This window comes from Erinaceus europaeus, chromosome 15 (assembly GCF_950295315.1).
Source record: "Erinaceus europaeus chromosome 15, mEriEur2.1, whole genome shotgun sequence".
NCBI lineage: Eukaryota > Metazoa > Chordata > Mammalia > Eulipotyphla > Erinaceidae > Erinaceus > Erinaceus europaeus.
The window spans coordinates 18,386,985-18,406,158 of NC_080176.1; the positions used below are offsets into that span (position 1 = coordinate 18,386,985).

The following is a 19,174-nucleotide window of genomic DNA, read 5'->3' on the forward strand; positions in this document are numbered from 1 at the left end:
GTGGGGGTGGCCTGTGTGAGCCAGACATCACGACGCCCCGCCCCTTGTACTCCAGAAGGCGGGACCTTGGATGCCCCGCCCATACCCCCGGGGCGGAGTGGGCGGAGCCGGGACGTGGGCGGGCCTTACTGGGTCTTGCCCCGCCCCTTCGCAGCACAGAGGGCGGACCCTCGTGGGGGCGTGGCCTCACGGTGCCCCGTCCCCGCAGTACAAGCAGCAGCACACGCTGCTGCACAAGGTGAACGGGGCCCTGATGCTGCTCAGCTTCCTGTGCTGCCGGGTGCTGCTCTTCCCCTACTTGTACTGGGCCTACGGGCGCCACGCCGGCCTTCCGCTGCTCGCCGTGCCCCTCGCCATCCCGGCCCACATCAACCTGGGCGCTGCGCTGCTGCTCGCCCCCCAACTCTACTGGTTCTTCCTCATCTGCCGCGGGGCCTGCCGCCTCTTCCGGCCCCGGGGATCCCCGCCGCCCTCTCTGGATCAGCCCCAGGACTGAGAGCGGGGCCAGGGACCGCCCCTCCCCGCCGCTTCCCCACGGGGACTGGGCTACGGGACTGGGGTGTGGGGGGCGGGGGGCCCCCTGGCCCAGACAGCCCGGACTGCCGGATGGACTCGGACGGGGGAGGGGCCGGGGACCAGGCGGAATGGAAGGGCGGGGAGAAGGGGTTCCTGCTCCCCACAGTGCCTGAGCAGAGTGCGGAGAACCCCATCTTGCACACCCCTTCTCGGACCAGCCTCCCGGGCTGAGAGAAGCAGAGGACGGAGGTGGTGAAGGGAACCCCGCTTCCCACCCGCCGGGCTGGGGCGTGAGGGCCACGAGGGCTGCGGGGAGAAGCAGCCAGGGAACCCGGGGGACCAGGAGACTCCGCCGCCAAGGCCACCCCAGCGCCCCCTGCTGCACAGTCCTCTGAGCTCCCCTCTTCTGGGAAGGCGGGGACCCCCCTAAGCAGCCCCCACTCCGCGGCTCCTCCAGGGGAGGCCAGCCTGAGGAATCGTATTTATTTTATTTATTCGCCCAAATTCAAACTAGTTTGTTGGGGGTGGGGTGGGGGAGGGAGGGAGGCAGGCGGCTGCGACCCCCACCCAGTTTACCAGCGCTGAACATCCCGGGCCAGCGAGGGGCGCCCAGCTCCGGCCCCAGCAGGCTGCACATCTCGCCCTCGGGCCCTGGCATGTCCCTGGTGCTACAGACCTCTCCAAGCTTCCTCCAATCTGGGGTCGGGGACCCTGGGAGGTGCTTTACAGACCGCTAATAAAGACGATCTGCCCGAACGCCAAGGCCCTCTCTCTCTCCATCCAATTATTTGGGACAGGGAGCATTGTTGGCTGGGGGAGAAAAACCAGACCTTCACCCGTTGGCAGGAGAGGAGGTGGGTTGGTCTGGCTTCTTAGGCTCCTTTCTGGCAGCTCCTGTGGGGTCAAGAGATCAGAGGTTACCTTCCTCACCAAGGACAGGGAGGTGGGGAGGGGCTGAGGGCAGGGGTTGGCCTCACAGGTGTGTGCAGAACTGGAAAAAGATGAAGAGAAAGGCTGCCACCAGCACACCCACCAGGATGTGGTTGAAGACCCTGGAACCTGCCAGACAAGGAAGGGGAGACAGGGGCCTGGGTCACCTCCAACAGTAAGGCCAAGGGCAACTGTCCCACAGACCCCCAACATAGCATGGGGAGGCCCCTCCAACTGCTTCCTACTTGAGTCCACAAAGAGGACAGGTCTCTCTCCAATGAACTGGGCCACAGCCAGAAGCTGGACTTGGTCTGAGTCTGGGTAATCAAAGAATTCACGCTGGTCTAAGGACGATGTAGTCTCTGCTCCCAATACCAGACTCTCTGCTCTTCTCACACTGGGTGCTGGGGATACAGAGTACAGGCCTGTGACAAGAGCCCAGCACCCTCTGCACCATCCCTGGAGGCCGAGACAGACTCAGGTCATATGGCCTTAGGATAGTTACGCAGGGACTTGATTTTGTTCCAGAACTTTCTCGAGGATCAGCAGAACTCTCCACTGAGGACCAAGATGGGCAGGGAGGGTGGGGGTGGGGGGTGAGCAGGAGACTTGGCCTCCCAGCCCCACGGGGGCATCAGCCCTTCCTCCCAAGTCTTTCTTGATGCCATGGCTGCTGGGATGGCTCCCCACCTGCTTCTAAGGTCCCCAGCCCAGCCAGCCACACCCACAGCCACAGCCTCATGACTTGGTGTCACATTTATGTCATAGGGATAGGGACTATGATGTCATAGTCTAGAGGCATTCTGATCACATGTCCCCTAAAATTCAGGGAGAAGACTAAGTGCTAGAAGCCAGGACCCTTCCCCCAGACCCTAGTCAGAAGGAGAGAGGCTGGAGCCCACAGGGTCTTCCTTTGGAATGACTTATAAATGGGATGGATGCTTAGTGAGGCACTTTTGCTGAAAGACATTTATTATTCTTTTTTTTTTTTCCTCCAGGGTTATTGCTGGGCTCGGTGCCTGCACCATGAATCCACCGCTCCTGGAGGCCATTTCCCCCCCTTTTTGTTGCCCTAGTTGCAGCCTCCTTGCGGTTATTATTGCCATTATTGACGTTGCTTTGTTGTTGGATAGGACAGAGAGAAACGGAGAGAGGAGGGGAAGACAGAGAGGGGGAGAGAAAGATAGACACCTGCAGACCTGCTTCACCGCCCGTGAAGCGACTCCCCTGCAGGTGGGGAGCCGGGGGCTCCAGCCGGATCCTTACGCCGGTCCCTGCGCTTTGCGCCACGTGCGCTTAACCCACTGCGCCACCGCCCGACCCCCATTCTTTTTTTTTAGTACTATTTTTTGGGGGAATTAATGTTTTACATTCAACAGTAAGCACAGTAGTTTGTACAATCCTTATTTTAAATAAATATTATTTATTAGAAAAGTAGGAGGAGAGAGAGCCAGACATCACTCTGGTACATGAGCTACCAGGAACTGAACTCAGGACCTCATGCTTGAGAGTCTAATGCTTTATCCACTGCACCAACTCCTGGACCTCTATTATCCTTATTTTTAACCAGACAGTCTATTTTATTTTATTTTAAATATTTTATTTATTTATCAATAAGAGGGATAGGAAGAGAGAGAGAAAGAACAAGACATCACTCTGGTACATGTGCTGCTGGAGATCGAACTCTGGACCTCATGCTTGAGAGTCTATTACTTTATCCACTGTACCACCTCCCAGACCACTTTATTTTATTTTTTTTATATTTATTTATTTTCCTTTTTGTTGCCCTTGTTTTTTATTGTTATTGTTATTGATGTTGTTGTTGGATAGGACAGAGAGAAATGGAGAGAGGAGGGGAAGACAGAGAGGGGGAGAGAAAGATAGACACCTGCAGACCTGCTTCACCGGCTGTGAAGCGACTCCCCTGCAGGTGGGGAGCCGGGGGCTCAAACTGGGATCCTTCATGCCACATGCGCTTGAGTATTTATTTTTTTTTCCAGAACCATTATGCTCTCCTGCACCCCACCATCCAGGAAAGCTGCATTGGACAGGGGGACAGAGTTACCCTTGAATCACTCACGATAGTATTTATCTATTTATTTATGAGAAAGGAGAGAGAGAAAAAAAGCCAGCATCAGGAGTCAGATGGTAGCACAGCAGGTTAAGTGCATATGGCACAAAGTGCAAGGACCGGCGTAAGGATCGAGGTTCAAGCCCCCGGCTCCCCACCTGCAGGGGAGTCGCTTTACAGGCAGTGAAGCAGGTCTGCAGGTATCTATCTTTCTCTCCTCCTCTCTGTCTTCCCCGCCTCTCTCTATTTCTCTCTGTTCTATCCAATGCCAACATCAATAACAACAATAATAATCACAACAATAAAACAAGGGAAACAAAAGGGAATTAATAAATAAATAAACAGCATCACTCTAGCACATGTGATGCCAGGTAACTTAGGACCTTGTGCTTCAGAATCCAATGCTTTAACACTGCACCACCTTCTGGGCCATAGCATTTATTTGAAGACATTCTTTCTAACTTAATGAATATATATGGGGAGGGAAGAACCAGAGCATCACTCTGGCACATTGAACTCAGGACCTCATGCTTATAAGTTCAGTGTTCTAGCCACTGCATCACTGCAGGGTGGCATTAACTGAGTCTTTGTTATTATGCCAAACACTGATCCCTTTAACCATGGGACCCTCAAGTAGGTACTATTACTCTCCTTGTACACAAGAAGGAACCAAGGGACAGAGAAGGAAAATAAAATGGTTAACACTGTCTTTTGAATGGGGTGTGCTTTCCTCCCTGAGGTCTGCCTTGCCTTGCACCAGCTCCTCCCCCCAAAACAAAAATCAGGGCCAGAAGTTTTCTCCATGCCCCCAAATTCTCTCAGGCTCAGCTGATGACGGAAAGATTAAGAATAAGGTCAGGGGGCTGGGTGATAGCACAGCGGGTTAAGCACACATCCTGTAAGTGCAAGGACCCACATAAGGATCCTGGTTTGAGTCTCTGGCTCCCCACCTGCCAAGGGGGTTCGCTTCACAGGCGATGAAGCAGGTCTGAAGGTGTCTATCTTTCTCTCCACCTCTCTGTCTTCCCCTCCTCTCTCCATTTCTCTGACCTATCCAAAAATAGCAATAGCAACAAGAACAACAAAATGGAAGAAGATGGCCTCCAGGAGCAGTGGCTTTGTAGTACAGGCACTGAGCCCCCATGGATAACCCTGGAGGCATTAAAAAAAAAAAAAAAGAAAGAAAGAAAAGAAATCACAGTTATTTACCACTAGGTGGCAGCAGTGCCCATGCCTGCCTGCTGTTCCCTGTTTTCTTTCTTTCTTTTTGTTATAATTGTTGTTGTTATTGCTGTCATTATTGTTGGATAGGAGAGAAATGGAGAGAGGAGGGGAAAACAGAGAGGGGGAGAGAAAGACAGACAACTGCAGACCTGCTTCGCCGCCTGTGAAGCAACTGGGGGCTGAACCGGGATCCTTACACAGGTCCTAGTGCTTTGCACCACTTGTGCTTAACCCGCTGCGCTACCAACCAGCCCCCATCTTAAAGCAGGTCTAGGTGCTACAGAGGCTTCTCAGGCACCTTTGTCTAAACCCTGGGGGGGGGGGGTGGAGCTGGAGGTGAGAGGGGAGAAGGAGGTGCAGGGGATGGTCCACTGGCTACCATGGATGGTGGAGTGGTGCTGTCCTCAGTCCTCCTTTATCTCTGTGATCATTTCTGTCTCTATCAAAAAGAAAAAGAAAAAGTCAGTCTGGGAGACCAGAATCACACACGTGTGGTTCACAGGCAAGGCAAAAAATAAAAATAAATGACTAAGGGCCAGCTCACAAAGATAGTGGTGTGTGTGTGATCCAGGCTCGAGCCTGGGAGCCACCTCATTAGAGGACACTTCAGTGCTGTGGGTCTCTTAATGTCCCCCTCTGACTCTCCCCCTCACTTTCTCTGTCTAAAATAATAATATAAATAAATAATTGATTAAGTGACAGAGGTAATGTCCATAAAATATATTAGTCTTGGGAGTTGGGCAGTAGTGCAGTGGGTAAATCCAAATGGGTCATTCTCAAGGATAGACCCTATGTTAGGCCACAAAGATAGCATCAGCCAATTCAAGAGCATTGAAATCATCCCAAGCATCTTCTCAGACCACAGTGGAATTAAACTAACAATTAATAATCAACAAAAGATTAATAATAGTCCCAAAATGTGGAAGCTCAACAGTACACTTCTTAACAACCTCTGGGTCAAAGAGGAAATCAAGGAAGAAATCAAAATGTTTCAAGACTTCAATGAAAATGAAGACACAAGCTCTCAAAATATTTGGGACACAGCTAAGGCAGTCCTGAGAGGGAAGTTCATAGCTATACAAGCACACATTAGGAAACAAGAAAAAGCACAAATAACCAGCCTGATTGCACATCTTAAAGAACTAGAAGAAGAAGAACAAAGGAATCCTAAAGCAACCAGAAGGACAGAAATCACTAAAGTTAGGACAGAAATAAATAACATTGAGAATAGGAAAACCATACAAAAGATCAACGAAAGTAAATGTTGGTTCTTCGAAAGAGTGAACAAAATTGACAAACCTTTAGCCAGACACACAAAACAAAAAAGGGAGAAGACCCAAATAAATCAGATACTAAATGAAAGAGGAGATATCACAACAGACACCGCAGAAATTCAACATATCATGCGAGGCTTCTATGAACAATTATATGCCATCAAGCTAGAGAACCTGAAAGAAATGGACGATTTCCTAGATACCTACCAACTTCCAAAACTAAGTACAGAGGAAGTGGATAACATGAACAGGCCCATCACAGCTAATGAAATTGAAACAGTTATCAAAAATCTCCCCAAAAATAAAAGTCCTGGACCAGATGGTTTTACAAGTGAATTCTACAAAACCTTCAAAGAAGAACTAATACCTCTACTTTTAAAAGTCTTTGAGAAGACTGAAGACACTGGAATACTCCCTGCCAGCTTCTATGAAGCCAACATCACTCTGATACCAAAAGCAGACAGGGACACAACCAAAAAAGAAAACTACAGACCTATATCTCTGATGAACATAGATGCGAAAATATTAAACAAAATTCTAGCCAACCAGATACAGCAGTTTATCAAAAAGATTATTCATCATGACCAAGTGGGGTTTATCCCAGGCATGCAAGGTTGGTTTAATATACGTAAATCAATCAATGTGATCCACCACATCAACAAAAGCAAGACCAAAACCACATGGTCATATCAATAGATGCAGAGAAAGCCTTTGACAAAATACAACATCCCTTTATGATCAAAACACTACAAAAAATGGGAATAGATGGAAAATTCCTGAAGATAGTGGAGTCTATATATAGCAAACCTACAGCCAACTTCATACTCAATGGTGAAAAACTGGAAGCATTTCCCCTCAGATCAGGTACTAGACAGGGTTGCCCACTATCACCATTACTATTCAACATAGTGTTGGAAGTTCTTGCCATAGCAATCAGGCAGGAGCAAGGAATTAAAGGGATACAGATTGGAAGAGAAGAAGTCAAACTCTCCCTATTTGCAGATGACATGATAGTATACATAGAAAAACCTAAGGAATCCAACAAGAAGCTTTTGGACATCATGAGGCAATATAGTAAGGTGTCAGGCTACAAAAGTAACATTCAAAAGTCAGTGGCATTCCTCTATGAAAACACTAAGTTAGAAGAAATTGAAATCCAGAAATCAATTCCTTTTACTATAGCAAAAAAAAAACAATAAAATATCTAGGAGTAAACCTAACCAAAGAAGTGAAAGACTTGTATACTGAAAATTATGAGTCACCAGTCAAGGAAATTGAAAAAGACACAAAGAAGTGGAAAGATATTCTATGTTCATGGGTTGGTAGAATTAACATCATCAAAATGAATATACTACCCAAAGCCATCTACAAATTTAATGCTATCCCCATCAAGATCCCAAGCACATTTTTTAGGAGAATAGAACAAATGCTACAAATGTTTATCTGGAACCAGAAAAGACCTAGAATTGCCAAAACAATCTTGAGAAAAAAGAACAGAACTGGAGGCATCACAATCCCAGACCTCAAATTGTTTTATAGGGCCATTGTCATCAAAACTGCTTGGTACTGGAACATGAATAGACACACTTACTAGTGGAATAGAATTGAGAGCCCAGAAGTGAGCCCCCACACCTATGGACATCTAATCTTTGACAAAGGGGGCTCAGACTATTAAATGGGAAAAGCAGAGTCTCTTCAACAAATGGTTTTGGAAACAATGGCTTGAAACATGCAGAAGAATGAAACTGAACCACTGTATTTCACCAAATACAAAAGTAAATTCCAAGTGGATCAGGGACTTGGATGTTAGACCACTAACTATCAGATACTTAGAAGAAAATATTGGTAGAACTATTTTCCGCATAAATTTCAAAGACATCTTCAATGAAACAAATCCAGTTACAAAGAAGACTAAGGCAAGTATAAACCTATGGGACTACATCAAATTAAAAAGCTTCTTCACAGCAAAAGAAACCACTACCCAAACCAAGAGACCCCTCACAGAATGGGAGAAGATCTTTACATGCCATACATCAGACAAGAGTTTAATAACCAACATATATAAAGAGCTTGCCAAACTCAACAACAAGACAACAAATAACCCCATCCAAAAATGGGGGGAGGACATGGACAGAATATTCACCACAGAAGAGATCCAAAAGGCCGAGAAACACATGAAAAAATGCTCCAAGTCTCTGATTGTCAGAGAAATGCAAATCAAGACAACAACAAGATATCACTTCACTCCTGTGAGAATGTCATATATCAGAAAAGGTAACAGCAGCAAATGCTGGAGAGGGTGTGGGGTCAAAGGAACCCTCCTGCACTGCTGGTGGGAATGTCAATTGGTCCAACCTCTGTGGAGAACAGTCTGGAGAACTCTCAGAAGGCTAGAAATGGACCTACCCTATGACCCTGCAATTCCCCTCCTGGGGATATATCCTAAGGAACCCAACACATCCATCCAAAAAGATCTGTGTACACATATGTTCTTGGCAGCACAATTTGTAATAGCCAAAACCTGGAAGCAACCCAGGTGTCCAACAACAGATGAGTGGCTGAGCAAGTTGTGGTCTATATACACAATGCAATACTACTCAGCTGTAAGAAATGGTGACTTCACCGTTTTCAGCCGATCTTGGATGGACCTTGAAAAAATCATGTTGAGTGAAATAAGTCACAAACAGAAGGATGAATATGGGATGATCTCACTCTCAGGCAGAAGTTGAAAAACAAGATCAGAAAAGTAAACAGAAGTAGAACCTGAAATGGAATTGGTGTATTGCACCAAAGTAAAAGACTCTGGGGTGGGTGGGTGGGGAGAATACAGGTCCAAGAAGGATTCAGAGGACCTAGTGGGGGTTGTATTGTTATATGGGAAACTGGGGAATGTTATGCATGTACAAACTATTGTACTTACTGTTGAATGTAAAACATTAATTCCCCAATAAAGAAAAATAGTACTTAAACAGAAAACAAAAACAAGGGCAGCAAAAGGGAAAATAAATAAATTTAAAAATTAAATATAGTGTGGTCCGGGAGGTGGCGCAGTGATAAGGCTTTGGACTCTCAAGCATGAGGTCCTGAGTTCGATCCCCGGCAGCACATGTGCCAGAGTGATGTCTGGTTCTTTCTCTCTCCTCCTATCTTTCTCACTAATAAATAAATAAAAATATTTTCAGGCTCCCGGTTTGAGCCCCCGGCTCCCCACCTGCAGGGGAGTCGCTTCACAGGCGGTGAAGCAGGTCTGCAGGTGTCTGTCTTTCTCTCCCCCTGTCTGTCTTCCCCTCCTCTCTCCATTTCTCTCTGTCCTAGCCAACAACGACGATATCAATAGCAACAGCAATAATAACTACAGCACCAATGAAAAACAACAAGGGAAAAATAAATAAATATTAAAAATTAAAAAAAAAAAAAAAGGACCATTTGGCATGGTGCAGTCCCAGCAATAACCCTGGTGAGAAATTGAGAAAATAAACATCATTCCCAGCTCTCGGGCCCTCAAACTTGAACTACAACTACGACATCAGATTTTCTGTGTTTACCGTTGCTGACTGCAGAACTGGGGACTTCTGAGTCTCCATAACCACAGGAGCTACTTAGTCATGATTGTCACCTTTAGACAGAGCTGGAGGAGAGGAGGAGGAGAGCATTGACTAGTAGAAATGCTAAAATCACTAGATAACTTACTGTTCCATGACCTTTTGATCCTGGTCCCGCACAACATAAATGTTAATTTCAGTTAGCTCATGGACCTGACTATCAAGGGTACATTTGTGAAGTTTTGAAAGAACCATTAAAGACTATCTTCTTGACCTTGGGATAGACAAGTTTTCTCTGGCCAGAGTATATGTTAATAACAAAAGAGAAATTAACATTAATGTTTAAATCTTTAAAAAAAACTTTAAAATTTTAAAAATTCATCAAATGGATGGCTTAAAGCGCAAGGACCAGTGTAAGGATCCTGGTTCGAGCCCCCAGATCCCCACCTGCAGGGGTGTAGCTTCACAAGCGGTGAAGCAGGTCTGCAGGTGTCTATCTTTCTCTCCCCCTCTCTATCCTCCCCTCCTCTTTTGATTTCTGTCTGTTCTATCCAAAAACAATGACAACAATAGTAACAACAATGATAAACAACAAGGGGAACAAAAGGGAAAAAATAGCCTCTAGGAGCAGTGGATTCATAGTGCAGGCACTGAGTCCCAGTGAAAACCCAGGAGGCAAAAAAAAAAAAAGTTAAAAAAAATTCGACAAGTGGAGTAGGTGAGTCATATATTGAAAGGTGATAGTCATATCTACAACTGACAAACAGCTTTGTAGTTAAAGGAGAGATACTTCTTGCTAGCCAATAACCAAGAGAAACAACTCAAATAAAAATTTGAAAAATAATTCATGAATTTTTGGGAAATATAAATAAAAATTGGCCAATATCCATATATAAAGAAAAAATATTTTAAAAAATTAAATATATATATATATATATATATAAATATATAAATATATATTAGTCTTGCGAGTCTCAGGCCCTGAGTTAAATCCCCAACATCATATGTGCCAGAGTGATGCTCTAGTTTTCGCTCTCATAAGTATGTCTTTCTAAAAAAAAAAAAAATGGAACGGGAGGTCAGGCAATGGTGCACTGGGTTAAGCACACATAGTATGAAGTGCAAGGACCTGCACAAGGATCCCTGTTGAAGGGGTCGCTTCACCAGCGGTAAATCAGGTCTACAGGTGTCTGTCTTTCTCTCCCTCCTCTCCATCTCCCACTCCTCTCTCAATGTCTCTCTGTCCTATCTAATAAAATGGAAAGAATGGCGGCCAGGAGCAGTGGATTCATAGTGTTGTCACCAAGCCCCAGCAATAACCCTGGAGGGAAAAAAAAAAAAAAAGAAAGAAAGAAAAGGGAGGCACAGTAACATCCATGACGTGTCTCCACATTTATGTGCCTCTTTCCCTACATTTATCTCTTCTCAGAAACAGGACACAAGGGGTTGGGGAAAGTAGCAAAATAGCTCACCTAGATAGTGTGTCTGCGTTGTCTTGTGTGACTCAAATTTGAGCCTGGCCCCCACACCCTGTAGGGAGCTTTGGTGCTGTGTTCTGTCTCTGTGTCTGAAAAAGTCAGCCTTTTGGCCTGGGAGGTGGCGCAGTGAATAAAGCATTGTTCTCTCAAACATGAGGGGCTGAGTTTGATGCCAGGCATCACATGCACCAGAGTGATGCTCTCGTTCTCTCGTCTCCCTCTACCCTCTCATAAATAAATAAAATGAATAAATAAATAAATAAGGGGCTGGGTGTTGGCATACCTGGCTGAACACGTTATAGTGAGTAAGGACCCAGGTTCAAGCCCCTGGTCCCCACCTGCAGTGAGAAGGGGGAAAGCTTTATAACTGGTAAAGCAGTGCTGCAGGTCTCTCTCTTTCTTTCTGTTAGAGGCAGTAACTCTAAAATAGTTATAAGTATAGTTGCTTTTTTAAGTTTGAGTTTTAAGAATAGTTTAAATATAGTTGCTTTTTTGCCTTCCTGACCAGTGAGGTGGAAAATTCCTTGCCCTTTTCCCCTCGACAGAACCTAAGAGGCCATCAATTATTTTGACAGACCCTGCAGCAAGCAGGACTCCTCATGACCTCTGCAACAGAATACTGTTACCAGACAGTTAAAAATGGCCTGACAAATGATGGCCCGATAGATTGCAAACAGATGGTCAGTGGTCCCAATAAAGAACTAAAGAATGTGGTGACCCCCCACTTTGGCAGTGACCTATTGGTCTGGTGTGATGTTTAGAACTAGCCCAGGCTTTGCTCTGAATGGATCAGGCTTTTGCTAAGTTTGAAATGATTGGATATAGGCAGATAAGGTGATGTGTTCTCCCTCCCTGAGTGTAGTCTGAATTCCTATAAATTGTATGGTTTGAGCTTTGTTCAGGGTCGAGCTGGCAGACTGTTGTCTGTTGCCACTCGGCCCGGATTGCAATTCGTGAATAAACATCTTTTGCTTCCTTGCAGTGGATGGTGGTTTGATTTTGCTCACTAACACTTTCTTTCTTTCTTTTTTTTTTAATACTTATTTATTCCCTTTTGTTGCCCCTGTTTTATTGTTGTTATTATTGATGTTGTCATTGTTGGATAGGACAGAGAGAAATGGAGAGAGGAGGGGAAGACAGAGGGGGGATAGAAAGATAGACACTTGTAGACCTGCTTTACCGCTTGCGAAGTGACTTCCCTATAGATGGGGAGCCAGGGGCTTGAACCAGGATCCTTACGCTGGTCCTTGTGCTTTGCACCATGTGCGCTTAACCCTCTGTGCTACGGCCTGACTCCCTCTCTCTCTCTTTTTCTAGAGCACTGCTCAGCTCTGGCTTATGGTGGTATGGGGGAATTGAACATGGAACTTCGGAGCCTCAGGCAGTCTGTTTGCATAACCATTATGCTATCTACCTCTGCCCAATTCCTCTCTCTCTGTCTCCCTCTCTCCTTCTCTCTTTCCTCTCAATTTCTGGTTGTCTCTATCCAATAAATAAAGATAATAAAAAAATTAAAAATAAGTAAGTATTCAGTTAGCCTGGAGTTGCTGTTGCCGTTTTCTCAGTTGCTTGAAACGGAGCTCTTCTCGGCCAGAAACGGCCCTTTTCACTCAGATGGTGAATTAGCCATTCAGTCATGTAGCAACCATTGAAATGCGCGCTATCCCAGCTAGGTGTCAGCTCCACACCTGGCTTAGGTAGAAAGAAACCCACAGCCTGCGGTATCCGCCCTTGGAGGACCATGGCTACACTTACTGTTTTGTTGTTTTCTGCTCTCATAGTTTGTTCTGTTTTCTTTTAATAGGGCAGATAGGAGTTGAGACGGAGGGCACTGGGCGGTGGCACAGCAGCACAGCAGGTTAAGCGCACATGGCACAAAGCGCAAGGACCAGCTTAAAGATCCCGGTTTGAGCCCCTGGCTCCCCACCTGCGGGAGGGGGGGGGTTTGCTTCACAAGCAGTGAAACAGGTCTGCAGGTGTCTGTCTATCCTCCTCTGTATCTTCCCTTCCCCTTTCCATTTCTCTCTGTCCTGTCGAACAACAGCACGAGCAACAGCAACAAAAAAGGCAACAAAAGTGGGGAAAAAAACGGCCTCCAGGAGCAGTGGATTCATAATGCAGGCACTGAACCCCAGCAATAACCCTGGAGGCAAAAAAAAAAATTAAAAAAGAGAGAGACCTACACACCTGCTTCACCACTTGCAAAGTTTCCCCCTACAGGTAGGGACTGGAGGCTCAAACCCAGGTCTTCACACTAGGTAATGTATGTGCTCAGAGGAGTATGCCATCACCCAACCCTTCACAGACAGGGAGGGAAACACCACAAACTGAAGCTCCTCCTAGTTCTGTGGTGTTCCTATGTAGTGTGCTGAGGAGGTGAGGGGCCTCGAACCTGGGTCTGACACTTGGCCCATCAGGTGGTCACCCAGGTGAGTTATCTCAATGCTCCTTACCTTTTTCAAATAAAGATTTGTGTGTTTATCAGAGCACTGTTCAACCCTAGTTTATGGTGGTGCTAGAGATTCAGCCAGAGCCTCAGGCTTGAAAAACATTTGTATGGGAGTCGGGCGGTAGCGCAGCAGGTTAAGCACACGTGGCACAAAGCACAAGGACCGGCAAGGATCCCGGTTCGAGCCCCCAGCTCCCCACCTGCAGGGGAGTCGCTTCACAGGCCGTGAAGCAGGTCTGCAGGTGTCTATCTTTCTCTCCCCCCTCTGTCTTCCCCTCCTCTCTCCATTTCTCTCTGTCCTATCCAACAACAAGGACATCAATAATAACTACAACAATAAAACAACAAGGGCAACAAAAGGGAATAAATCAATAAATATAGAAAAATTAAAAAAAGAAAAACATTCGTATAACCATTTTGCTTTTAAAAAATATTTCATTGGGAGTTGGGTGGTAGTGCAGCAGGTTAAGCACAGTTGGCGCAAAGCACAAGGACCAGTGGAAGGGTCCCGGTTTAAATCCCTGGCTCCCCACCTGCAGGGGAGTAGCTTCACAAGCGGTAAAGCAGGTCTGCAGGTGTCTTTCTTTCCCGTCCCCTCTCCATTTCTCTCTGTCCTATCCAATGTCCCAGCAATAATGCTGGAGGCAAAAAAAATTTTTTTCGTTATTTTTTTTTATCTTAACAAAAGGAAGATGCACAAAGAGACCAGAGCACTGCTCAGCTCTGGCTGACGGTAGTGCTAGGGCTTGAATATGGGAGCTCAGAGGCCCAGGCATGAAAGTCTGTTTGGAGAACCATTATGCTGTCTCCCCAGCCACCCCCCCTTTTTTAAAAATAGTGACAGAGACAGAGAGGCAGGTTTATTTATGAAATAAACCATAGCACTGAAACTTCTTTCAATGAGGTGGGGGCGAGGCTCAAACCTGGGTCACACACACGGCAAAGAAAGCGCACTATCCAAGTGAGCTATTTCACCAGGTCACAACCATTCTGTCTCCCTAGCCATGACTCTTACCTTTTTTTTAAAATCATTACTTAATTTGTTTTTTTTATATTTATTTTTGCCTCCAGGGTTATTGCTGGGGCTCAGTGCCTGCACTACGTATCCACTGCTCCTGGAGGCCATTTTTTCCCTTTTGTTGCCCTTGTTGTTTATTGTTGTTGTTGTTGGATAGGACAGAGAGAAATCAGAGAGGACGAGAAGACAGAGAGGGGGCGAGAAAGACACCTGCAGACCTGTTTCACTGCTTGTAAAGCGACCCCCCCTGCAGGTGGGGAGCCAGGGTCTTGAACTCAGATCCTTAGGCCTGTCCTTGCGCTTCGCACCACGTGTGCTTATCCAGCTGCGCTACCACCCGCCCCCCCATTAATTTATTATTTTTCTTTTTTTTTTAAATTTATTCCCTTTTGTTGTCCTTGTTTTTTTATTGTTGTAGTTATTGTTGTTTTTTAATATTTATTTATTTATTCCCTTTTCTTGCCCTTGTTGCTTTATTGTTGTAGTTATTATTGTTGTTGTTATTGATGTCGTTGTTGTTGGATAGGACAGAGAGAGATGGAGAGAGGAGGGGAAGGCAGAGAGGGGGAGAGAAAGACAGACACCTGCAGACCTGCTTCACCGCCTGTGAAGTGACTCCCCTGCAGGTGGGGAGCCGGGGGCTCAAACCAGGTTGCTTATGCTGGTCCTTGCGCTTTGCGCCACCTGCGTTTAACCTGCTGTGCTACCGCCCGACTCCCATTATTGTTGTTTTTGACATTATTGTTATTGTTGGATAGGACAGAGAGAAATGGAGAGAGGAGGGGAAGACAGAGAGGGGGAGAGAAAGATAGACACCTGCCCTTATTATTTTTCTTAGCATAGCACTACTCAACTCTGGTTTATGGTGGTGCTGGGGATTGAACCTGGGAACCCAGAGCCTCAGGCATTAAAGTCTTTTGCAGAATCATTCTGCTGTCTCCTGAGCTGTGACTCTTACTTTTATATATATATATATTGATTGATTTTTTCCCTTTTGTTGTCCTTGTTGTTTTATTGTTGTAGTTATTATTGATGTCGTTGTTGTTGGATAGGACAGAGAGAAATGGAGAGAGGAGGGGAAGACAAAGAGGGGGAGAGAAAGATAGACCCCTGCAGACCTGCTTCACTGCCTGCCTGTGAAGCGACTCCCCTGCAGGTGGGGAGCCGGGGGCTTGAACTAGGATCCTTAGCTGGTCCTTTCACCACGTGTGCTTAGCCCGCTGCGCTACCGCCCGACTCCCGACTCTTACTTTTTTTTAAGTTACTATTATTTTATTTATTTATTTATTTTTACCAGAGCACTGCTCAGCTTTGATTTATGGTGGTGCTAGGGATAGAACCAGGGACCTCAGAGCCTCAGGCATGAAAGTCTTTTGCAGAACCATTCTGCTGTCTCCCCAGCCCCCTTCCGACTCTCATCTTTTATTTCTTCTTCAGTCTCCTGTAACCTGAGTTTGTCAGTGATTGAAGTCACTTTTGTGAAACCCACCAAATGACTTCTCATCTTGGAGAGATCTCTCTTCCATTCATTCAGTCTGCCAGAGATCGTCAGTGAGCACAACAGCCAAATCCCCCAATCCAACCCTCCTTACTCTAAGTTTCCCCTCTCCAGTTTTGACTGATGAGAGTCTGTTGTTAAAATTTCGGAGGCTCGAACAAACCAATGTAAAGCATACGACAAGAGTCCATTTCCAAAGAGCTGGGCCTCGGACCCTGTCTTTTCTATCTATACTCTCCTAGGTGATCTCATTCAGTGGCTTTAAATACCATCGATCCGCTGGTGACTCATGAATGTATATTTCCAGCCCAGCCCTCTCCTCTGAGCTCAGGCTCTTCTACCCGACTTCCTGTCTCATATCCCTTTGTGTCCAAAAGCATGTGGTACTCCACAGAGCGCACACAGGTGACAGGTCCCTTGCCGTGCCTGGGCTTGAGGTTAACAAGTCTCGGTACCTGTGGGGACACTGTGATATTGGAAGAAGCTCTGGTGATGTGGGCTGGATGTATGCTTTGTTTGTTAGTTTTTATATTTATTTGTTTGTTTATTTTTGCCAGAGCTCTGCTCAGCTCTGGCTTATGTTGGTGCAGGAGATTGAACCTGGGACTTAAGAGCCTCAGGCATAAGAGTCTGTTTGCATAACCATGATGCTACCATCCCTACCCAGAATCAGTCAGCCTTTCTCTCTTTTCTCTGAAATAAAAATGAAACAGTCCACCTGGGAATGGTGGAATTATGCATGTTTAAGACCTTGACACCACTCAAACAAGCAGATAAAACTCAGGCTGGGCAGGTAGCTCAGTGATGTTGCATTTTATTTCTTATTATTTTAATATTTTATTTATTTACTTATTTTTGCTTCCAGGGTTATCACTGGGGTTTGACGCCTGCACTATGAATCTACTGCTCCTGGAGGCCATTTTTTCGACTTTGTTGCCCTTGTTGCTGTTGTTGTTGGATAGGACAGAGAGAAATTGTGAGAGGAGGGGAAGACTGAGTGGGGGAGAGAAAGACACCTGCAGACCTGCTTCACCACTTGTGAAATGATCCCCCTTGCAGGTGGGAGGCCGGGGGCTTGTATGGAGATCCTTGAGTGGGTCCTTGTGCTTTGTGTCACATGCGCTTAAACTGGTGCGCTACTGCATGGCCCTCTTATTTACTTATTAATGAGAAAGATAGGAGGAGGGAAAGAACCAGACATCACTCTGTTATATGTGTTGCGGGGGACTGAACTTGGGATCTCATGCTTAAGAGTCCAATGCCTTATCCACTGTGCCACCTCTTAGACCACTTATTTACTATTTTTCAATAAGAGTGTGTTGGGGGGGGGGCATGAGAGCACTGCTCAGCTCTAGCTTATGTTAGTACTGGGGATTGAACTGGGGACATCAGAGCCTCAAGCATGAAAGCCTCTTGCATAACCATTATGCTCTCTCTCCCCAACCTGTCTCTATTTATTTTAAAGATTTATTTATGTGAGAAAGAGATAGGATCAGAATATCATTCTGGCATATGGGGTGCTGGGAATTGAGTTTGGGACCTAATGCTTGCAGATTCTGTGCTCCACCCACTTCACAACGTGCCAGGCCACCCAAATTACTTATTCTTGCTACAGTGCCAGGAAATGAAGCCATTTCACGCATGCATGACATCACTCAGTTGTCTCCCCAACTCAAGTATATGATTTATTCATCTTCACAGAGCACTGCTCAGGCTGGTGGATCCAGGAATTGTACCTGGGACTTCAGAGCCTCAGGATGAAAGCCTTCTGCATAACCATTAAGCTATCTCCCTGGTCTGACTTGTTTATCTAGGAGAGAGGGAGAGATAAAGAGAAGAGAGAGGGGTGGGGGAGAGAGGGAGAGTCTAAAGCATCATTCTGGCACACATGATACTGAGGATCAAAATTGACACTTTATGCCTGAGAATCCAATGCTTTTATCCACTGCACTGTCTGCCACATTGCTTTACTCTTTTTTTCAGAGAGAGACACAGACAGACAGAGACACAGATCAAAGCCCGGCCCCACCATCTGGGTTCATTCAGTGCTGACTATGGTGTGCCCATGCAACACGGAAGATAGAAGGCAGGGCCTCTGTACACGGCAAGACAAGCACTTACCACCTAGCCATCTCCCACCCAGTCTTATTTTACTTCACTATATGGAGTGATGCCAACTTGGTGCCAGGCTCAGCTTGAGGCAGCCTCTGCTCACCGTCGCTCCTTACAGGTGCTGGGGACAGCAATGTAGATGGAGGAGCGACTGGTGTGAGCAGAGCTGAGCCTGGGCGAGCACCGGGAAGACTCCTTACGGGGAGGGCGGTATCCTCCCCCAGCGATCAGGTGTGCCTCAGGAACCTAGGGGACAGGGAAGGTCAGAGAAGGGGATGGTGGTGCTTGCACTGAGGGGCCCTGAAGGTCACTGCGAGGATCTTGTCTTTGGGGACCAGCAAGTTTGGGATGAAGGAAGAAAAGCATGGAGCAGAGACTGGCGTTTGTCCAGGCAGGCAGACGAGGCTGCAGGTGAAAGAATGCTGCGGTCTTCCGGGCTTTTCAGAGAGCAGCCCCCCACCCGCACTCCCCACCCCCGGCCCAGGCCCAGGCCCAGGCCCAGAGAGGAGGGGATGCCCGGAAGAGACGCCAACTCTGAGCACGGACACCAGCTCTTGGGGGCTGCGCGGGGCCTCAGGAGAGGCGAAGGAACATCCTGGGACCTCAGTCTTCCCGCAGCCGGGCAGGGGGACCCCGAGATTGCAGCGGGCAGGGGACCCCCGAGATAGATCCCGGAGGAGAGACTGCAGGCGGCTCAGCCCGCCCCCGGGTCACTGCGGCTCTCGAGGCCCCGCCCCGGCCCCGCCCCCGCAGAGAGGGGGCGCCCCGGACTCCACGGGGGCGGGGCGGGAGCCGCCGTCGCCATGGCAACCAGGCCAGGGGTCGGGCCGGGGAGACCCCGGAGCGGAGGGAAGCGGGGGTGCGGCGGGGCGCTAGGGCTAGGGGTTGGCCCGGGTCTCCCGGGAGGAGTCGGGGAACCCCGGGCTGTCCTCTCCGAGGGCGGGGGGCGCGGGGATGCGCGCTGAAGTTGTCCAGGGGCTGCAAGTGTGCGGTGCGCACGTGGGTGCGGGCGTGTGCAGGGGGCGGGTCGCCCCCTCCCCAGCGCCTCCCCCCACCCCCGCC

General features: G+C 47.3%; 2 protein-coding genes across 5 annotated transcripts in view; one reads left to right on the forward strand and one right to left on the reverse strand.

The window, feature by feature from the left end:
* Positions 1 to 1,278, forward strand: part of TLCD3B (TLC domain containing 3B) — a 29,180-nt gene extending 27,902 nt beyond the window's left edge. For all 4 annotated transcript variants that reach the window (XM_060173014.1, XM_060173012.1, XM_060173013.1 and 1 more), the window contains one exon: positions 209 to 1,278. In XM_060173014.1, the coding sequence (XP_060028997.1) occupies positions 209 to 496 (288 nt within the window). In that variant the 3' untranslated portion in view covers positions 497 to 1,278. The remainder of the gene's footprint in view (positions 1 to 208) is intronic.
* C15H16orf92 (chromosome 15 C16orf92 homolog) lies at positions 993 to 18,917 on the reverse strand. Its single transcript, XM_060174110.1, has 5 exons — positions 18,816 to 18,917; positions 18,229 to 18,358; positions 1,692 to 1,922; positions 1,494 to 1,575; positions 993 to 1,410 (listed from the first exon to the last, which is right to left on the reverse strand). The coding sequence occupies exons 1-5, from the start codon at positions 18,915 to 18,917 to the stop codon at positions 1,389 to 1,391; spliced, it is 567 nt and encodes a 188-aa protein (XP_060030093.1). The 3' UTR covers positions 993 to 1,388.
* Between the last annotated feature and the right edge of the window lie 257 nt (positions 18,918 to 19,174).

What these genes read in the sequence shown, in the direction of transcription:
- C15H16orf92 (XM_060174110.1), bottom strand. Translation starts at nt 18,917, where the DNA reads ATGGCGACGGCGGCTCCCGCCCCGCCCCCGTGGAGTCCGGGGCGCCCC. An exon ending in CATTGCTGTCCCCAGCACCT is followed by an intron (nt 1,923 to 18,228) that starts GTAAGGAGCGAC and finishes ATATGACCTGAG; the next exon opens with TCTGTCTCGGCCTCCAGGGA. An exon ending in TTCCAGTTCTGCACACACCT is followed by an intron (nt 1,411 to 1,493) that starts GTGAGGCCAACC and finishes TTGACCCCACAG; the next exon opens with GAGCTGCCAGAAAGGAGCCT.